At 64.8% G+C, this 18,770-nt stretch overlaps 1 protein-coding gene across 1 annotated transcript; it reads right to left on the bottom strand.

The window, feature by feature from the left end:
• Positions 1–2,925: 2,925 nt before the first annotated feature.
• On the bottom strand, positions 2,926–16,978 carry RAPGEF3 (Rap guanine nucleotide exchange factor 3). The gene is made up of 27 exons (XM_075133594.1): positions 16,685–16,978; positions 11,482–11,535; positions 11,046–11,152; positions 10,750–10,871; positions 10,460–10,634; positions 10,126–10,210; positions 9,843–9,903; positions 9,532–9,608; positions 9,274–9,420; positions 8,987–9,096; positions 8,648–8,736; positions 7,947–8,025; positions 7,531–7,681; positions 7,360–7,442; positions 6,940–6,979; positions 6,724–6,805; positions 6,503–6,649; positions 6,265–6,362; positions 5,948–6,073; positions 5,689–5,870; positions 5,514–5,604; positions 5,068–5,118; positions 4,814–4,901; positions 4,607–4,671; positions 4,284–4,338; positions 4,127–4,198; positions 2,926–3,290 (listed from the first exon to the last, which is right to left on the bottom strand). Exons 1-27 carry the CDS (start codon positions 16,976–16,978, stop codon positions 3,172–3,174), a joined length of 2,850 nt encoding a protein of 949 aa, XP_074989695.1. The 3' UTR covers positions 2,926–3,171.
• Between the last annotated feature and the right edge of the window lie 1,792 nt (positions 16,979–18,770).

The following is an 18,770-nucleotide window of genomic DNA, read 5'->3' as shown; positions in this document are numbered from 1 at the left end:
CTCCCCTCCACCCTGGGCTGGTGACCCTGCTGCCCTGTCCTCCCTGAGAGCAGCCTTGTTTTTCCTGACATCTTTGTGTCACCCTGTGCTGAGGCTGCTCTTTGAGTCCATCAACAGGTTCATGCACAAGCCAACCTTTCCCCAACTCCAGGCAGTGCCTCAAGCCCTGCTGGGGGTGAGGAGCTCACATCAGTGGGGTTGGACGTTGGATGGACGGCTGCAGCCATCGTGCATCCGTCTTGCTCCTCTGAGATGCCCAGGAAGAGCAGGAGCCGCAGCGCCTGGAGATGTGAGTCCTGCAGTGCTCGGTGGGGGAGCTGGATGCCCACCACGGAGGAGGATGGAGGTGGAGCCCACCTCTCCTTGCAGAAGGTTGCTTTCCCAGCCTCACCGTGGAGGATGATACCTTTTGCCTCGGCCTTAACTGGGAGCGTTAGCTCCACCAGCAAAGACATGAGAACGGTGTGTTTGTCCCTGTTTCTCAGCCACACCTTCCAGAAGCTGGTGGTCGGGTGTGAGCACTCCCCAGCCGCCATCCTCGCACACCCCCACGGTCCAGTGCGTCTTGTTCCCACCTCTACCTTCCAGCAGTGCTGGACCTGCAGGCACCAAAGCCCTCCGAGCTCCCGGGGACAACCTGCCTCTCCTCGCCCAGTTTGCAGGTCCAGGGACAAGAGCAGGTAGGTGTGTGCCGGGTCACGGCCCAGAGTCAGTCACTGGTGACAGAAGGACAGCGTCACCGGCTGTCACCGAACCCTGTGACCCCATTCAGGGTGCTCGCCCAGGAGGGGTGTTGCAGGAGAGCGGTGAGTCAAGCTCCCCGGGGCTGGCTCCATGTCGCGCTTGTTTAGAGCCGAGGAGAGGAGATGGGAATTGCCCCGGCCTCGGGGATGCAGAGGGGGAAGCCGGGAGCCCGGGCAGCCACGCTGGCTCCTGTGCCCAGCAACGCCCTCAGCTCTCGCCCCTGGCATTACACCCTTGTCCAGACCCGGGCTTTGCCCACGATCTTGCTGGAGGGGGCAGGCATCCAGCCTCTTATTTTTGCACGGTCCAATGTTTTCTACGAGCAGGGCTGCCCGACGCTGAGCTTCATCCCCAGCCCCTCCAGCCATCCTCCCCTCCACATCCCCCTGGACTCATTGCCCTTTTCCAGGATATTTCTCCAAGTTCTCCCTCACCCTCGGGACACGGGGCTTCTGCAGCTCCATGGGAATTGCTGGTGGGGCTGGACCTTCACGCTCGTGCTTCTAAGGAAAACACAGCTTGTGGAGGACACGGGCTTGTGGGTTGTGGAGGCGCATGGGCCGCGGTGAGCTCCCGACGGGATGCTCTTCACAGCCGGCACCGGGAAAACCAGACAAGGGTCAACTTTTCCACTCGAGTGGAGATTTCTCCAGCCAAGCCAGTCAACCAGGCCAGCACCCCGCCTGCGGCCAAGGAAGGGAAAGCCCCGAGGCACATCCATCGACACGGCCAGCCAACCTGCGGACCGAAGGTAATCTGCGGGCCCAGAAACATCTGGAAAATGTGCAACTCTGGTTTAACCCCTTCCTTCTCCACACATGAGCTCTTTCATTTCAAGGCTCCTTTGGTCCTTCAGGGCAAACATCCTGGGCAAGGTGACTGCGGGAGGTCTGGGCTGCCCAGTTTGGGTCCAGATGCCAAGGAATCTGCTTTGCCCTGGCTTGCCTGGACATGCACGTTGCTGGGACCATGCATGGGGCTGGAGTTAGAAACCTGGGAGATGCCGGGTGTCAAAACCTGGTCCCAATCGAGCACGGCCACCCGCTGCCTGGCAGAGAACCACAAAGCCAAGCTTTGCCCTGGGGGGGACCCGGGGGTCCTGGGATGGACGTGGTGCTGGGAGCTGAAAGGAACCTGCATCCCATCTCCTTGCTGGCTGCATCGCTTGAAACGTTATTTAGGTGTGATGGGGACTTTTATTTTAAGCAACCCATTCATCTGCGTGGTGAGACTGAGAAGAGCAATTAATGCAGCAGGGCGCTGGTCCCTTGCAGCCCAGCCGTACCTGGGGGGCCTTGGCTTGCAGCTCTGCACTGTGGCTCCGTGGTGTCCCGGCTGGGGCCCAGACCTGCCAGGGGCTGTGAGCCTCCCCCGCGCTGGCACCCTGCAAACGTGGGAGCTTTTAGGGGCTGTGATCTCCCAGGAGCTTCCTCCAGGCCTGCTCAGAGCGTTGGGAAGCCAAAACTGCTCCGTGCACGTACAGAGATGCTCTGAGGGGAGGGATGGGGGTCCCCACCCCTGGGGTCCGTCAGCTCTGCCTCCTGCAAAGACATCTCCCCCAAACCCCTGCTCGTGGCCCAGCAGCAACTGGTCATGGGTTGGGAACGGCCAGAGCAGATCACCGCCTCCATCACGAGGCCACCACAGCTTCCTTCCGTGACGGATGCTGTCCTGCCTCTGCACCACGGCTGTACGTGGCTATTCCTGCCCCCATCCATGTGGGGAAACTGAGGCACGGAGAAGGCTGTGCTTAGCCCAAGGTTTGGCAGCACAGGCTGGTTTAAGCCCCAGCAGTCCTGGGGGTGATCCCGTGGCTGCTGGGGGTCGTGCAGCTCCCAGAGGCTGGGACAAGGGATGCAGCCAGCACCTCCCACGGGACACAGGGGACAGAGGGAACGGCAAGGTCCCCTCTGGGGCTGCCCCCAGGATCCGTGGGGGAGCACAGCAGCACGAGCCAGACCCTGAGCTCAGCCTGGGTGTCAGCACCCCGATGGAGACAGACGTGGGGCTCCCTGCTCATAGGGATGCTCTGGCTTGAGTCCCTCCAGGAGGAAGGGGATCTTCCAGCCCAGCACCTCCAGGGCGGGCAGCATCGGGGGGCAGCCAGAGCTCCTTCCTCCCCCCGGCCGGTGCAGGGAGTGAATCCAGGCTGCTCCACCGAGAAGAAAGGGAAGTGCAGCCTTACATACAAAAATACCTCTATTGCTCACTCCGCTGTCCGTGGCCCTCGCCTGCCCGCAGCCCACGTGGGCTCCCGGCTGCCTCGGACCTGGTGCCCGCAGCCGGCGGCACGGCCGAGCAGAGGCTGCTCTCGGCCGGCTCCAGCACAGCCCCGTGCCCGGTGCTACCGGGCGCAGAGCCACGGGGCTGCCCCCGCTGCCGGCAGACCGGCTGCCGCATCCCTGCTCCGGGCCCCCTCCGGCCCCGTCAGGACTCCAGGTCGTGGGAGAGCCGCAGCAGCTCCTTCTGGCTGTCGATGGCTTTCAGGTGCTGCAGGTATGCCCAGGTGGAGACGGGGCTCCGCACGCTCAGGGACTGCTCCGAGCCTGCCGGGGAGAGCTGAGATCAGGGCTGGGCGCCTGCCTCCGGCTGGGCTCACCGATCCCTCCGTCGCCTCCAGCTCGGCTTGCCAACCCTCTCCATCAGCGCTGGCTCATCTCATGGATCCCCCTTCACTGCCCCTTGCCCGACGCATTGATCCGCTTCCACTGCCGCTGGCTTGGCTCGCTGGTCCCCTCCATCACCTCTGGCTCAGCTCATTGCACCTCTCTATCACCTCTCCCTGGGCTCGGGGATCCCCTCCGTCGCCTCTCCCTGGGCTCGGGGATCCCCTCCGTCGCCTCTCCCTGGGCTCGGGGATCCCCTCCGTCGCCTCTCCCTGGGCTCGGGGATCCCCTCCGTCGCCTCTCCCTGGGCTCAGGGATCCCCTCCGTCGCCTCTCCCTGGGCTCAGGGATCCCCTCCGTCACCTCCAGGAACCCACTGGAGCTGAGGGAGCAGGAGCAAGTGGGGACAGACTTGCTCCATGGGACAAAGCGATGCCCCCGCCTGCTGCCCAACAGCCAGAGCCCTTCAGCCGTGCTGGAAGCACCCCGTGACTCTTCAGCACGAGGAGCTGCCGAGCGGTGCCCCCAGCCAGCAGCATGCGACCCGCGGGCTGGCACCACTCAGGAGAGGGAGCTCAGCCTCCATCCACGGCATCAGCAGCATCCAGACCAGCTTTCACCCACTGATGCCCTCGGGAACATCCCCGCGGGACCCTCCCCGCAAGGACGGTGGGTGCATGCTCCCCTGGGCTGGCCTCGTCCGGCCCCGCGTAGCCCCAACGGGTGGGGGTCTCCCAGCGCAGGGGTGGGGGGCGAATGGGCGAGCCCCAGACATACACGTGGAGATCCTGACGGCCTTGGGGTCCTCCGGCCGGTGCGGGGAACGATTTCGCAGCGGAGAGAGCGGAGCTGGGTGCAGACAGAGAGCGGGAGCTCAGCCCCATGCCCAAAGGAGCCCTGGTCCCCAACCTTGCCCCCACCCGGGAGCACTCACCATGCGCGTGGCCCCGGCAGCGCTGCAGGACACGCACGGTCTTTGCCATCATGTGCTGTGGGCAATGCACAAAGGTCACTTGCTGTCACCTGGCCCCACTTTGCTCCCAGGCTGGGAAAACACAGTCCCCTCCGGCTTCAGCGGCGGCGGCGGCTGCCCCGTGCCCCCTGCGAGGGGACGGCCAGGGGTCCTGGCTGCCGGCGGGGGTGGGGGGGGGCTGCGCTAATGCTGTGGAGATGCTCTGGATCTGCATCCCAGGGGACGGGGGGGACAGCAGGTCCCCCAAGGTGGGGGTCCACGGGGAGCCAACCCGCCCCACTCACCATCTTCTCAAAGTTGATGAGGTTCTCGGCCAGCGTGCGATTGCCCTCGTGGATGAACGTCATGTCTGCGGGGGGGATTTGGGGATCAGACTCCTGGTCCCTGGGGAGGGCTGGATGTGTCCAAAGGGGTCCCTGCCACCCTGATCCAACCCCGTCCCACCTGCACCCCCAGCAAAGGCCCCGCAGCTCCCAAGCCGAGGTACCCACCTTTGAGGAGGAGGGGCACGAAGGGGATGATGGGGGGGCTCAGCTTGGCGACGGCCAGGCGATAGACCCTGTGGTTCCACGACGGGTCCTGGGGACGGAGCGGGACCTCAGCAGAGGGCAGGCAGGGGACACGGGTACAGGGCAGAAAGGGGGGGCAGCACCTCCGCGGCACCCCTGTGACCTTGCACCTTTTGGGAAGCAGGAGCAAACCCTGCCGGGAAGGGGGATTCGGGGCGGGAAGGGGCTGCGCTCACCAGCATCCGCTCCAGCGCCGAGTGCAGCTTCCGGATCTTGTGGGGCAGCCTCTGCGCAGAGAGAGGGTCAGCGGCGCGGGCGCCCCGGCTCTCCCACCCCCAGAGACCCCCCAGCTCCCCCGGCACCTCCTGCTCTCCACCCGCCCCACTGCACCGCTGTGGGCTCTGCAACACCGCCCGCTCCGGGTGCTTGGAGCCTGTTGCCACTCCGGTACGGGGGATTTTGGCCACCAACTGGGTCTAACCAGAGCCAGGGGCTGATCCCGGCCCCCTGCCCGGTGGGAAACGCGCTCCTGCCCTTAGCAGCTCCCTTGCTCAGAGCTTACGGGCGCAGGGTCTGCCCGCACCCCAGCACCCTGGCCCCTCGCCTAAGCCAGGGGACCCAGATCCATCACTGCAGACCTCGGGGGACCTCGCAGGGCTGGCAGCAGCTCGAAGGCGGTTACCTCCCAGGTCTTGGCCAGGCGGCTGACGGCCGTGTTGCTCACACCAAACATCACCGCGAAGAAGGAATTCAGGTTCTTCTGCTCCTTGAGGCTGCAGGCAAGGACAGAGTCAGGCGAGGAGGCCACCACCGGCTCCGTCCTCGCAGGACCGGGACGCGGGCGGCGGGGCACTCACTGTGCGGCCAGCTTGATGAACTTGCGGAGGAGCTGGGCTCGCCTGCCCACCTCGGGGCAGAGGCACAGCTCCGTGGCCACCCAGTACTGCAGCTCGTTGAAGCGCCTCATGACCCGCTCCAGGTTGGCCGTGGTCACGTCGTGAAACTTCTGCGGCCCGACGATGTAGTGGATCATTTCCACCTGCAAAGCCCAATGCGGTGACTGAGAGGTGTCCACGCTGGAGGCATCTCCCACCCCGGTCCGGGTGCTGGTCTTACCTGGTGGATGCTCTTGAAGAGGTTCCAGTCGTAGTCGGTGAGGTGGCTGGCCAGGTCCTTGGAGCTGATGAGGTCCAGGGTCTCGGAGGAGCCGACGTGGGGGCCCAGCTGCTCAGGGTGGGGGGTCTGTGTACAGGAGAGAGGACGCCCGACCCCTCCTGCCACGAGCCGCCGCAGCAGGGAAGGCAACACCAGCCCCTTCCCCAGGCTGGACACCCCCAGCCCTGAGCTGCTGTGGGCACCACAGCCCCAAATCCCGCTTCGGGGGGGCCAGCCCGCTGCTGCCCGTCCCCGAGACTCCCCCACCCTGCGCTCACCAGGCTGCCCAGCTCCTCCACGCTCACGGCGAAGAGCCTCTCGTTGAGCCCCAGTGCCGTGAACACCCCCACGGCGTCCAGCTGCAGCCCCACTTTATCTGCGGGAGAGGACGGTCAGTGCCGGGATGGAGAAGGGGCCACATCCTGCCTGGGCACACGGGGCAATTGCCACCATGGCACGGTGGTAGCCCAGAGGAGAGACCTCGGGGACGTGGCATCCCTGGGAGAGCCCGCTCACCTCCGGCCGAATTCACCTTCACCAGGATGTGCTCCGCATCCCGGCCGAGCCGGGGGGCGAGGGACCGCAGGATGTCCCGCACCGAGGCGTTGACGGGCAGCACCGTGATCAGGCACGAGTGGTCCGGTCTGTAGATCTCGTAGGGCACTGCGGCGGGAGGGAAAGGGCTTTAGCGTCCCAGCCGCCGGGGAGGGGACCGTCCCCGCCGTGCGTGGCCGTACCTTTGTCCTGGGCTCTTAAGGCACAGCTGCTGTTCAAAATCGCCTCCTCCTGGCTTGCCAGCCAGTTCACCGAGCTATGCGCCTGCGGCCAAGGTGGGAGAGAGCGGGGAGGATGCCTCCCCACCGGTCACCCCTCCTGCCGGGGGTCCCCAGAGGGCAGGGGTGACCCAGCTCTCCACCCCCCTCCACCCTGGCACCCCCCAGGGCCACCCCTACCTTGGGCTGGGGAGAAACACTGCCGTCTCCGTTCTCCAGCCTGCAGAGAGAGGATGGAGGGGGTGTTGGAGCCCCAGAGCCCACGTCTCACGCCGGGGACAGAACCGGGTCCTGCAGCCCCCAGGCTCCAGGCCACCACCAAGCCCCTGAGCATCCCTCGGGGGGCTCGGCGGTGTTTGACACCCTCTCCGTGGCCGGGAAATCCCCACGCTGGGGACGAGGTGGCCTGAGAGCTGCTGGCATCCCCCCAGTCTTGGCAATCATCGCTTCGCTGGCCGAAAGCTCAACCCCATGAAAAGTGGAATCCCCCTGCACACGAGGGGTGCGGGATCCGGGGTTGTGGGCATCAGCAGTGGCACAGGGGGACAGAGCCAAGCTCTGTTTCGGGTGGGGACACCCCTCCTTCCCCAGGGGACTCACGCTCGGGGCCGCCGGCGGTCCTGCGCTTGCTCCTGGACCAGCCCGCCCAGGCGGGGGTCCCGGCTCGCCAGGTCCGCGAGGTTCTGCGGGAGGAAGGTGCCCGGTGCTCAGCACGGGGTGTCCGTAGCCAGACCCCCCTGGGGACAATCCCCCCCACCCCGACCCCGGTACCTGCAGCAGAGCCGTGGTGCTGCGGTCGCCCTGCAGCAGCCGCCCGTAGAGCAGCACCCACTGGCTCACCAGCCGCAGGATCTTCCGCCGCTTGTGCAGGGAGTAGGTGGCCTTCTCCTGCTCCGAGCCCTCCAGCGGCTCCGCGCGGAAACTGGGACCAGTCAAGGGCACCAGCACGGGCGATGCGGGGCTTGGGGAGCGGGCAGGGACCCCCGTACGTGTGCACCCGGGACAGGATGGGAGATGGGAATGTGCCCTGTGCCCCTGAGCCCATGGGGGATTTGGGGCTCCCCTGGCCAACCCCTGAGGTCCCACCAGGGTGACAGGGACCAAGCTGAGCGTGCTGGTCCCTGGCAGGAGGGCGCACGGCATCGGAGGGAGACCGGTCCCCCCCAACTCCAGCCGCAGAAGGATATTGGTGCAGCAGGGCTCTGCAGAGCTGCGAGGTCGGCATGAACACGGTGTAAGTCAGCAGGAAATCCCCCAGCAGGGTATCTGCAAGAAACCGGGCCACCATCACCCACCCTTCCTGGTGTCCCGTGGGTTGGGGACATGGTGATCACAGCCAGGCGGTGCAGCTGGCCGGGAAAGGGTCACCCGTGCCCTGTGTGGGGACGGCCTGTGGTCTACCCCCACGGTGACCGTGCTCATTGTGGGTCACTTTTTGCTCCTAAACTCCACGGAAAGGGCTGGCGAGGCTGCAGGCTTTGGGGGATGGAAGAAAGTTAAAGGCTCGCACTAAAAGTGCAGCGCTCGGCGGAGAGTTAACTCCAAGGCAGCCGCTGATGACGCCAACTTGGCAGCTCTGATTTTTTACCCGCTGGGGACATCTCCTGGTTCCTGTCTCGCCCGGCTTTGCTCCTCTCCGAAGGCAGAGGGAGGTGGAGGGATGTGGGACCGGAGGGAGGAGATGCTCCCGGCCCTGGAGCTGCCTCCCTCTCCTGGCCTCAGTGGGGGATTTTAGGGTGCAAGGAGCAGCTTTGGGGGTTGAACGCTGGGAAGAAGCAGCCCCGCTCGGTGCTGGTCCTCCTGGCGGCACCCTGTCCCCAGCCCCCTGCCCATCTCAGGGTGGCTCTGGGACGTGGTCCCTGGACCAGGGGGGTGACCCCCCACCTACCCATGGGGTCGTAGAGTGTGGCGTCGAGCCTCATGAACTCCAGCAGATGCTCGAGGATCTTCTCCGGTGTCCCAGCCATCACCGAGTACCTGGTGGGCAGAGCACCGGGCACATCAGGGAAGGACGTGGCACCCCAGCTGTGGGCAGGACCACCGTGCTGGGCCACTGGGCCACTCGACACAGCTGGCCAGCATGGCCTGGCCCCCGTGTTCCCCCTCCGGGGACACGGTCCTCCCAGCAGACTCCTCCAAGAGCACCCAGAGAGCGGCAGAGGAGGCAGGGGACAGGCAGCACCGGCTGGCAGCGCTGCAAGGAGGGATGGGGACAGGCTGCTGTCACCTGGTGCTCCGCGCCGCGGCCGGCTGGCTGCTGCCACCCTGCAGGTTCTTCTGCAGGACCAGCACCACCTTCCCGTGCTCCTTCAGGCGCATGGTGTTGGCCTCCACGTCCTAGGGAGAGAAACCAGGCGTCAGCCCAGCTCGGATCCGTCAGGCGATGCCTGGCTGGCTGGTTGCCCCCCAAAACCCCATATTGGCATGCAGAGAAGTGTCCTCCCCTGCAAACGCCATGGGGGGTGGACGGTGCGACCCGGCTCGGACCCAGCACCCCGTGAAGCCCCTGCCCACCTTGAGGATGTGGTTGAAGTCCTGCTTGTCCACGCGGAGGAAGTGGCAGTTGTCCTCCCGCAGAATGATGGTGGCCGCGCGGGGCGCGTCGTTCACCAGCGCCAGCTGCCCAAAGTCGTCCCCCTCGTGCAGGGTGGCCACCAAGCCCTGGAGGGGGGGGGCACGGAGGGTGAGGGACGGGGTGGGAGCCCTCGTCCCTGCTGGGGACCAGTGATGTGGGGTGTCTGGAGAGACCTGCTGCCGCAGCGGCACGCCCACCTTGCCGTGGGTGACCACGTTCACCGAGCCCTTCCAGACGATGTACCACGACGTGCCTTTGTCTCCTTGGCTGAACACTGCAGGGGAAACGGCGGCATCCAGCAGCCAAAGAGGGGGAGCCCCCAAGCATCCCCCTTCACCCCCCCCACCCCAAGCCCCCAGCCCAGGTGAACGCAGCGAGTGCTCTGGTCCCCTCCACCACCAAGACGCACCACATGGATGACAACGGCTCCAGCCGTCCTCCCCGGGCTGGGGACCCTTTCCCTGGGGACCGACAGCCCTGCACGGCCCCGGGGGCACACGATACTCACGCACGGTGCCCGCTCTCTGGTGCGACTCGAACATCAGCACGGACGCCAGCTCCCGCTTCACCTGCGGCAAAAGGCACCGGCCGTTAGGGTCACCCAGCTGGGAGCTGAGCGAGGAGGGGGCACACTGGGTAGGTGGGATGGGGTGGGGAGGGGCCCAGGGGTGCTCAGAGAGGGCTAGGAGAGGATGCCCAGATGGGAAGCGATGGGATGCATGAGGATTTGGGGACCAGGAGCAGTTTGGGGGGGGGACACGCGCCGCGGGGGACGCAGGGCACAGCCTCACCGAGTTGGAGAGATGAGCCACGGCTTTGATGTGCAGGAGCTCCTCAAATATGAGCTCCAGCTCGTCCTCCGTGCGCTGGGCAGGCCTGGGAGGGGAGAGGGGGGTGAGTGGCCGTCCGTGCCCCCTCTCCCCGCCACGTCCCGGGGCACAGGCACCCCTCTCCAGGCACAACGCCCTGGCCCCGCAGCCTCTTGCTCTCCCCGGTCTGACAGCCCTGGAAGCTGCTGGTCGCCCCATCCACAGCAGCCCCTTCGGTACTCCAGACTCCCACGGAGCAGGGTCGAAATGAGCCCCACGTCCCACCCCGGCCCCTGGGGAGCACCCGGCCACTCACGGCTTGCGCAGGGCCATGGTGAGCAGCGCGTCGGGACCCAGCTGGGCCAGGAAGGCCAGTGCTTCCAGCAGCTCCTCCGCATCCCGGAGCCCGGCGCCGGGCTCTGGGCTCAGCTCCAGCTCGGCAAAACGATAAAACTGGGTGTCCTTGTCCTGGAAATGCCAATCCTGCTTCACTGCGGGGGGAGAGCGCGCGTAACTTGGCCGTGCACCCATGGGAGACCCATGGGGTGCCACGTGCACCCATGGGAGACCCCAGCAGCCTTGCGAGACCCTGCCGCCCGCCCTCACCATGCGTCAGGACACCTCCGTCCACCAGCACCTGGCAGACGCCGACGGCCTGACTGCGCGTCTGGACGGCGAGCCCGGCGCTCAGCAGCCAGTCCACCAGCTCCTTCCCGGAGCAGCACTGCCTGCAAGGGGAGAGGGCATGAGCACCACCCCCGAAACGGGGCTGCGGCACCCGGCACCCCAGGAGAGCCCTTGCCTGGGATGGGCAGCAGAAGTCCTGCCCTCCTCGGAGGGCTGCCGGGGTCCTGGGCAGCCCGCGGTGCCCGGCGGCGGGGCAGGGGTGCCGGCCGTCCCACCTGTGGTGCCGCAGGTGATGCTTGTGGTCCCGGATGAGGCCAGGACGGGTGCTGGTGAGGTGGATGAAGAGAAGCTTCCCGGCTCTCCAGATCTTCTCCGAGGATGCCTGAGGGTGGAAGGGGATTGTACAGCTTGCAGGGGAAGTGGGGGGGGCACGGGCAGCGAGGCACGGACCCTGACTGCGCTGACACCTCGCACCCCCACCACCCTGCCCGAGGTGCGATACACCCGCACGCCCACCCCAGCACCCCGGGATCTCCATCACCTGCCTCCAGGAACAGAGGAGCCCAAGGGAGCGAGCACCCCAGAACCGAGCCGAGGACCCCACGATAGGGGGGTGGTCCGGCCCCCCACCCCTCACAGCCTTCAAGACATCTTTCTCCATCTCCCACCTCCCCAAACTCATGTCCTTGGGGGTTTTCCCAGCCCACCCACCTGGGTAAGGCTGTGTCCATAGTCCAGGGTGGATTCAGTGTCCAAAAGTGGGGTCTGGAAAACCAAAAAAAAGGGAGTTGGTGGCTGTGGGAGCTCTGCCGTGGCCCCCCCTCACCCCACACATCCCCGGGGGGCTCCTGCCCCCCCCAAGGCACAGTTGTGCCTCATCTGCTCTGCACCGGGCAAGGAGGGAAGCATCCCTGCATGCTCACCAGCACCCATCTCCTAAAACCAAGGCAAAGCCTTTACCCTGCCCCGTCCTCGCTGCAGACAGACGTGTGCCGGGGACCTGACCCCCAGAACCCCCCGCGGTTACGTTTAACTTCAGAAAGGGAAGTGCATTCAAATAAGGGAGCTGAGAGATAAAAGAAGGAAGTTAAAAGTCAAATCCTTGCAAAGAGGGATCCAAGTCATCGTATTTGAGACATGGAGCTTGCCCCTGGAGAAGGACTTCAGAAAGAGCTGGGGAAGCTGGCACAGCCCCGGGGGAGGGAGAGGTGTCCAAAGCCGGGGGGTTTTCCTCCAGCTTTGAAGCCGAGTCCAAACAAAGAGGACGGAAAAGATCCCAAACTCTGGCAGGTTACGGGAACGGCCCAAGAAAGCCTCGGAGAGCTGAAGGATCAGCTTGCAGAGGACACCAAGGGCTGGGCTCACGGCCAGCCCGTCCCATGGCAGATGATGGGGAGCAAGAGCTCTCATGGGGGACGAGGGTAAGAGAGAGCCCTGAGGAGCGCGAGCCCGAACCCTTCCCTGCAGGAACGTGTCGGGGGATTGGTCTCAAGTCACAGGGCGGCCAGAAAAACTGCAATAAATCCTGAACAATCAGCTGTAACAAACCACCGGGACGCGGTGGTTCCCAGCGCTGAGAGGAGCTCGGCAGCGGAACAGCCGCATTGCTAAGGGGGATTCCCTTGGGGCCAAGGAGCTGGCGAACACGAAGCCGTTTTTCCAAAGGATTTTAAGGGAGATCCTGGAAACGATGGATCAACGAGGCAGAAAGTCACCGAGCATGTGCTGGGTATGGGGAAACAGCGCAGCGGGTAAAATTCAACAGAGATATGCCTAAAATAAGGCATATTAGAAAAAAACCAAGCCCAATTTTCCCTCGCTCGTGGTCAGAGGATCTGAGCTCAAGCAGGAGCCCGTGGCGGTGACCGCAAATGTGAAGTCAGGCCTCGACAGCTGTAAAAAAAAGCAAATAGTGGGATGGGTGTGAGTAGGAAGAGAGCAAAATAGGAAACCTCGCTGATCCACAGCACATCCCGTTCACCGGCAATTCAGTGCTCCCTCAGCCTAAAGACGAAAAACGCGCCCTTTGGGATGGAAAACCCCAGTCACCCCCCCAGGTTTTTGCTCCATTTAACTTAAATCCGCACGTGAGGGGTTGATCCAATGCTGTTTTCTAAACCGGTTCCTCTTTAATGTCTATGCCGTTTACCGATCCTAAAATAGCTCGGGGATCCTAAAATGGCTCGGGGAGTCCCTCCTGGCGCGATCTGTCATCACATCGGGAATAGCCGGGGACCGTCTTGGGTCTGAGCCACGGCCCCGCGGGGGGTCCCTGCTGCCCGGGATGAAGCGGCTGCCGATGCTGCGGCACAACCGCGGGGTTGGATTCAGCTCCGCCGGGAGCGATGCCAGTCCCTGCCAGGCCACGCTTGAGTCCTCAGCTTCTCCACGACCCCTCATCCCTCTGGATATCCCCCCTCAGCCAGTGCTTTTTTAATCCTTGTGCTTATTTTTCTCCCAGTTTTTTTCCCTCGGGGAGAGGATGCTCCAGGTAAAAGCGGAACAACGAAGGGATGAGCCATTGCCCACCCCAGCCGCAGCCCTAAGCCCGGTGCAAAGGCGGCCGCGCTCCCACCCAGGCGCTGCCCAGAGGGACGAGGGCTCTCGCATGGCCACGGCCCTGAATAAACAACCTTTCATCCCGGCTGCATAAACCACGGGCTGGGGGAAGCCGAGAGCACCCGTCAGACCTGTTCTCCACGCGCTGCCCCGGCCGAGGCAGTTAATGCACTTTGAGCATTAACCCTGAGACAGGGCGAGGGCCATCCTTCCTCGGGGCGTCTTCACCTCGAGGGGAAGGTTTTGTGGTCCCCCCCCCATTTATTTCTGGCTGGTAAGGGGTCTGCAGCACTCCGGGCTGTGCTGGAGGTGGTGGGCACTCGAACCACGGCGTCATCTGGGCCAGATCCTCCTTGGATCTGCTGGCTCCGGGCTGGTTGGAAAGGTCTGAGCCACCCCAGCAAGAGGGACGGCGGATGAAAGCCTCAATTAAGGAAGCCAAGGGCAGGAGTAATTAGCTGCAGAAGCCTTCTTTGCAAGTGAATTCAAGGACAAAACCAGCTACCAGGAGCTGAGGGGAAACCAAAGAGCCCTGGCACCTCCTGGTCCAGGCAGCAGGGTGATGGAGGTGGACACTCACCAATGGGTGCTCAGATGGGTGCTCTGCCCTGTGCTGCCTGCTTGCCTGTCCCAAACCCTGCCTGCCCACACCCTGCCTGGCTCAGGCTGCTCCTTCCTTTCCTCCAGCCCTTTCCATACCCCCAGAGGTTCCCCATCCTCCTCCGGACAGCCCGGACAACTCGAGCCACTGACCTGCCCCCAGTAGTTTGCAACCAGCTTAGGAGAGATTCGGGGAGCAGATGGAAAACAAGAAGCTCCGTGAACGCAGCAGGTCCCTGGGGACGCCCCTGCCCTGGCCACGCTGCCGCTGAGGCTGGGACATCGTGACTTACTCACTCTGCAAACTTTCCTGAGCCTCGTGACCGCCCCATGGAACAGGAAACGCGCCGGCAATTGCAGAGCAAATGTTTGCAAATAGGAGTTGGGCTGCGGAGCTACCTGCCGTGGGACCCTGAGATCTATGTCACCCCCTCGGGTGCAAGCAAAAGCTGCTCCGGTCCCCAAACAGCCTTTGCTGTCAGCCCGTAAGTGAGGTCTGTCCTTCAGGCAGGGAGCCAGGACGTGCCACGGTCCTGCTCCCAGCCGCACGCACAAGGACGCCGAAGGAGACTGAGAAAAACCCTGCCCAAGGATGAGTGCTCGGAGCGATTTCTCTCTCCTGGGGTTTTCTCATTGCCAGACCAGCTCTGAAACACATGCAAAATCTCACGGTTGGCCCCAAAAACCCCTTCCTGAAGCATCCTTGCTCCCCAGTTCCCGGGTCTGCACCCACAGGATGCCCTCCCACCCTCACCCCCTGCCTAATTGTCGCAGCATCGTGGCCGCCGTCTCCAAACGGCTTCCTAAGGAGTTGCCTCTTTCCATCTTCCTGCTTACGGGACACGCGGGCGCTGAGATCCTGCCTGTCTCCAGAAATCCGGCAGCAGCGGGCGGCCGGCCAAGGCCGGCAGCGACCGTTCCGCGCTCGCGCGCTGCTTTTGTTTGGGATCCCAAGGAAAACAACAGGAGTTATTTCAGGCTTTACGGCTCCGGAGAAAGTCCTCGCCCATCCGCAGCCTCAAAAGGCACGGCAGCCAGCCAGGAGCTTGCCGTCCCCCCGGGAGCCTCAGAGGGGAGGGGGGCTCGGGGGACCCGCTCTGTCCCCTCCGTCCTCTCCAGGGATGTGGCGAGAGCCGGCACGATGGCACTTGTACCCTGGGAAGGGTGAAGGATGGAGCTGCTTGGGGACGCCGGGCTGCGATGTCCCGTTGATGCCAGGGAACGGGAACCTGGGCTGGAGCCTCGCGGCAAGGAGCAGAGCTGGAAGGGATTTGCCGGCACCGGGATCAGGCAAACAAGTCCCCAGGAGGGATTAGACGGAGCCACCACGTGAGGAGGAGTTTCCAGGAGCCGTAGGCATGCAGCGATGGGGACAAGGGACAATATTGCTGCTCCAAGGCACAGCCAGATGGTTCCCTGCCATCCACCTCTCCTGTGCCTGCCCCAAGGAACGGGTGCACGGGGAGCACCCTCCTACCTGCAAAAAGTGGGGAAAACACCCCCTTTCCCTGCAAAGATCAGATCCACCCCCCTCAAACGGCTGGCGGTTGTCCCCACGCACGGCGGAGCCACTCGGGGAGGGGACGCTCCTGCCACACTGCATGTGCCACCGCGCTGCCAGATTTTGTCAGATTTATCCCACTCTGGCAGTTTCGCACAGTAACGCTCCAGCCTGCTGCTTTCCCGACCTCCCTGGCTTTTTGCCACTCAAAAAAACTCCCCATAATTAAGTTCCTAAAAGTTCTTGGGAGAAAAAAATCAGGAAGAAGGGGAAAAAAGAGAGGAAAGTTTTCTTATTTGTGAAGGAGCTTGCACGCTGCACAGAAATGCTGAAAGGGGGGTTGTTCCCTTAAAGTAATTTCACTTTTTTCTTTAAAAAGGTTTGTCTCAGGTCAAGCAGTGTGGGAAGGGGAAGGCCACGAAGCTCAGCCAGGACAGGTGAACAGGCTCCAGGGTCACCTCCCAGCCCAAAGGGGACAGAGAGGAGACTGAGAGCAGGGACCGGGTGCCTTTTGCACTCCGGGGACCCCCAGGAGACCCCCAGCAGCTCCTGGCCAGGGGACAGCACGGACCCGGGGAGGGAGGACGTGATGTTGAGCATCGTCCCGCTGCCAAGCGACAGGTTTCTCCTGTATAAACAGCCTGACCCGGCGGGGACAAAACGTTTTGAACCCCGTGTGCCGCAGGGCCGCGGGGAAGGTCTTTCCTGTTCACACGCTCGGGGTTGGGGTGCGCTGCCCGGCCGCCGTACGCCGGAGCACAATAGCATCGGGCTCATTTCATGCCTGGCTGCCAACTCCGCCTGGAGAAGGGGTTAGGGCAGGCGGCTGCAGAAATATGCTCCATGCACGCCTCGCCTCGCTCGCTGCACGCCTCGCTCCCTGCACGCCCGGCCTCGCAAGCCAGCAAACACGAGGGGGGAGCAGGGCGCGGGTCACAGATCACAGCCCGCTGCCAGGCCAGCGGGGAAGGCAGGGAAGGGCCAGACCTGCCCTGCAAAGCCGTGCTCAAGAAGCGGGGCTGGAGGTTACGATCAGCCCGGGGAAGGGGGCCCCCGCTTGGCTCTTCCACCGATCCCCGTCCCCCGAAACCCAGTGGCCAGCCAAGTGCAGACCCCCGGCGCAAGGAGGGATGCTGAGAGGGGGGAGCCGGCAGCGAAGGGGGCTCCTTGGCTCGGGGTCCGTCCCCCGGGGGCTCTGGGTGGTGGCGGGGTCCCCCGGGCGGGCCGCCCCCCTCCCGGCCAGCCCGCACTCACCCAGCGGATGCCCTGGATGCGGGGCAGGCTGCCCCCCTCGCCCTCCAGCCGGATCTCGTAGCTGGAGCTCCGGAACAAGTGCATCTTCTTGAGGAGCACCGAGAGCCGGTTACCGTCAGCCCCGGCCCCGCCGGGGGCCAGCGGCGGCGGCGGCGGGGGGGAGCGAGCAGCGCCGGACCCCGGCTCCAGCCCGGTTCGCCGTGTGCTCTGCCGGCTCCGGGCTACCGGCGCTCCCGGGCCCCGCCGCGCCGCCTCCCCGGCCGCTCCCGCCGCCCCGGCCCCGCGCACCTTCATCGGGCGGCGGCGGCGCGGCGGGGCGAAGCCATCGCGGCCGCAGCCCGGTGCTGCTCCGGCGGCGGCGGCGGCTCCGCGGCGCTGCTCGGGGCGGGACGGGACGGGACGGGCTCGGCGCCGCCGCCGCCACCGCGCCGGGCTGGGCGCGCCCCGCCCCCGAGCGGGCTGGGACCGGGAGCGGGGCCGGGGCACGGCGCACCCCGCCCGCAGCCCCTCCCGGGGTCCCACGGTCCGACCCCCCGCCCACGACACCGGGATCCCCTGTCATTTTGGGGACACCACCCCCCGTTCTCACCATCCGGCCCCAGCCCGGACCCCCACCCGCGGGACCCCCCACCCAGCCTGAGCCCTGCGCCACCCCCTGGGACCCCGTTCCGGGGATCGGGGTGTCTCCAGGAGGCCCTGCCCTTCCCCTGAGCACCCCTCCGAGACCCCGGGGATCGGGGTGTCTCCAGGAGCCCCTGCCCTTCCCCTGAGCACCCCAGCGAGACCCCGGGGATCGGGGTGTCTCCAGGAGCCCCTGCCCTTCCCCTGAGCACCCCAGCGAGACCCTGGGGATCGGGGTGTCTCCAGGAGCCCCTGCCCTTCCCCTGAGCACCCCAGCGAGACCCCGGGGATCGGGGTGTCTCCAGGAGCCCCTGCCCTTCCCCTGAGCACCCCAGCGAGACCCCGGGGATCGGGGTGTCTCCAGGAGCCCCTGCCCTTCCCCTGAGCACCCCAGCGAGACCCCGGGGATCGGGGTGTCTCCAGGAGGCCCTGCCCTTCCCCTGCGCACCCCTCCGAGACCCCGGGGATCGGGGTGTCTCCAGGAGTCCCTGCCTTTCCCCTGCGCACCCCAGTGAGACCCTGAGGACTGAGGAACCACAGGGACCCCCCTGCCCTGGCCAGTCCTGCAGGGCCCAGCCTGCTGGGGGGTGAATGGGGTACAGAGGTGCTGGAAAGTGGGAGGCGATTTGTGCTGGGGAGGTGGCCCCGAGCCTCCGACTGGGGAGGACAGAGCAGCAGACCTGGAGCGTGGCCCAGCAGTCCTGGGAGTGCTTGTGCTGGGGCTTTTGGCTAAAAAGAAAGGGGTTTCTGCCAAAGGAACTTTTACTTTTGAAATAAACCCTGGGTTTTTTAATTAAAAAAAAAAAAATTTTAAAAAAAAATATTTAAATAAGCTCCAACCAGCAAAATGATGAGAAATGTCAGCTGGCTATAAGCAGTTTGGATATGCATCCTTGCCGCACTCCTGCTTCCTCTTTTGATCCGGCACCCCAGGGACTTTGGGGGTCACGCCAGGCTCCCTAGCACTGTCACTCCTTGGGGCCACCCCACGCGGGCCTGCAGAAATAGGATCTCCCGGTGTGGCCTTGGGCAAATCCTCGAGCAGCCGCGCAGGACGGGGACAGCAATCCTTCCTCCCACCGTCTGCTTCGCCTGCGAGCGCTTGGAGGCAGAAAAGGAATTTTCCTGGAGACCTTGAGGCTTCGGGCGCTGCTGCAGCCGCTGCGCTCTGCTGCCGGGATCACAACAACCACCCACGCGCTGAAGAGTCTCACGCCGAGATCTGTCACCACTTAGACCGTGCCCGGAGTCCGCTCGCTTGTGCAGTTATTTGGTCCAGGATCTCCAAGCCAAAGCAGCAGGGCTGCTGCGTCACCGTCCTCTGGGCAAATCCCTCCCAGGAGCTCGCTAAAGGGCTCCCAGGCTTTTTCACTGGTAACCCAGTACGGCCACTGGTCTGAGTGGGTCCCAGCCGGGCAGGGAGAGACGGAGCAATGCAGGGGCTGGATGAGGCTGGGCGCTGCCT

This window comes from Calonectris borealis, chromosome 30 (assembly GCF_964195595.1).
Source record: "Calonectris borealis chromosome 30, bCalBor7.hap1.2, whole genome shotgun sequence".
Lineage (NCBI taxonomy): Eukaryota > Metazoa > Chordata > Aves > Procellariiformes > Procellariidae > Calonectris > Calonectris borealis.
The sequence above is the reverse complement of the archived record's forward strand: the minus strand, read 5'-3'. Positions and strand labels throughout refer to the sequence as shown.

Coding starts and splice junctions, on each gene's coding strand:
- RAPGEF3 (XM_075133594.1), bottom strand. CDS start 16,978: ATGAAGGTGCGCGGGGCCGGGGCGGCGGGAGCGGCCGGGGAGGCGGCG. Junction 7,682..7,946: donor TGCAGAGCCCTGCTGCACCA/ATATCCTTCTGC, acceptor GACTGGTCCCAG/TTTCCGCGCGGAGCCGCTGG. Junction 7,443..7,530: donor GCACCACGGCTCTGCTGCAG/GTACCGGGGTCG, acceptor TTCCTCCCGCAG/AACCTCGCGGACCTGGCGAG.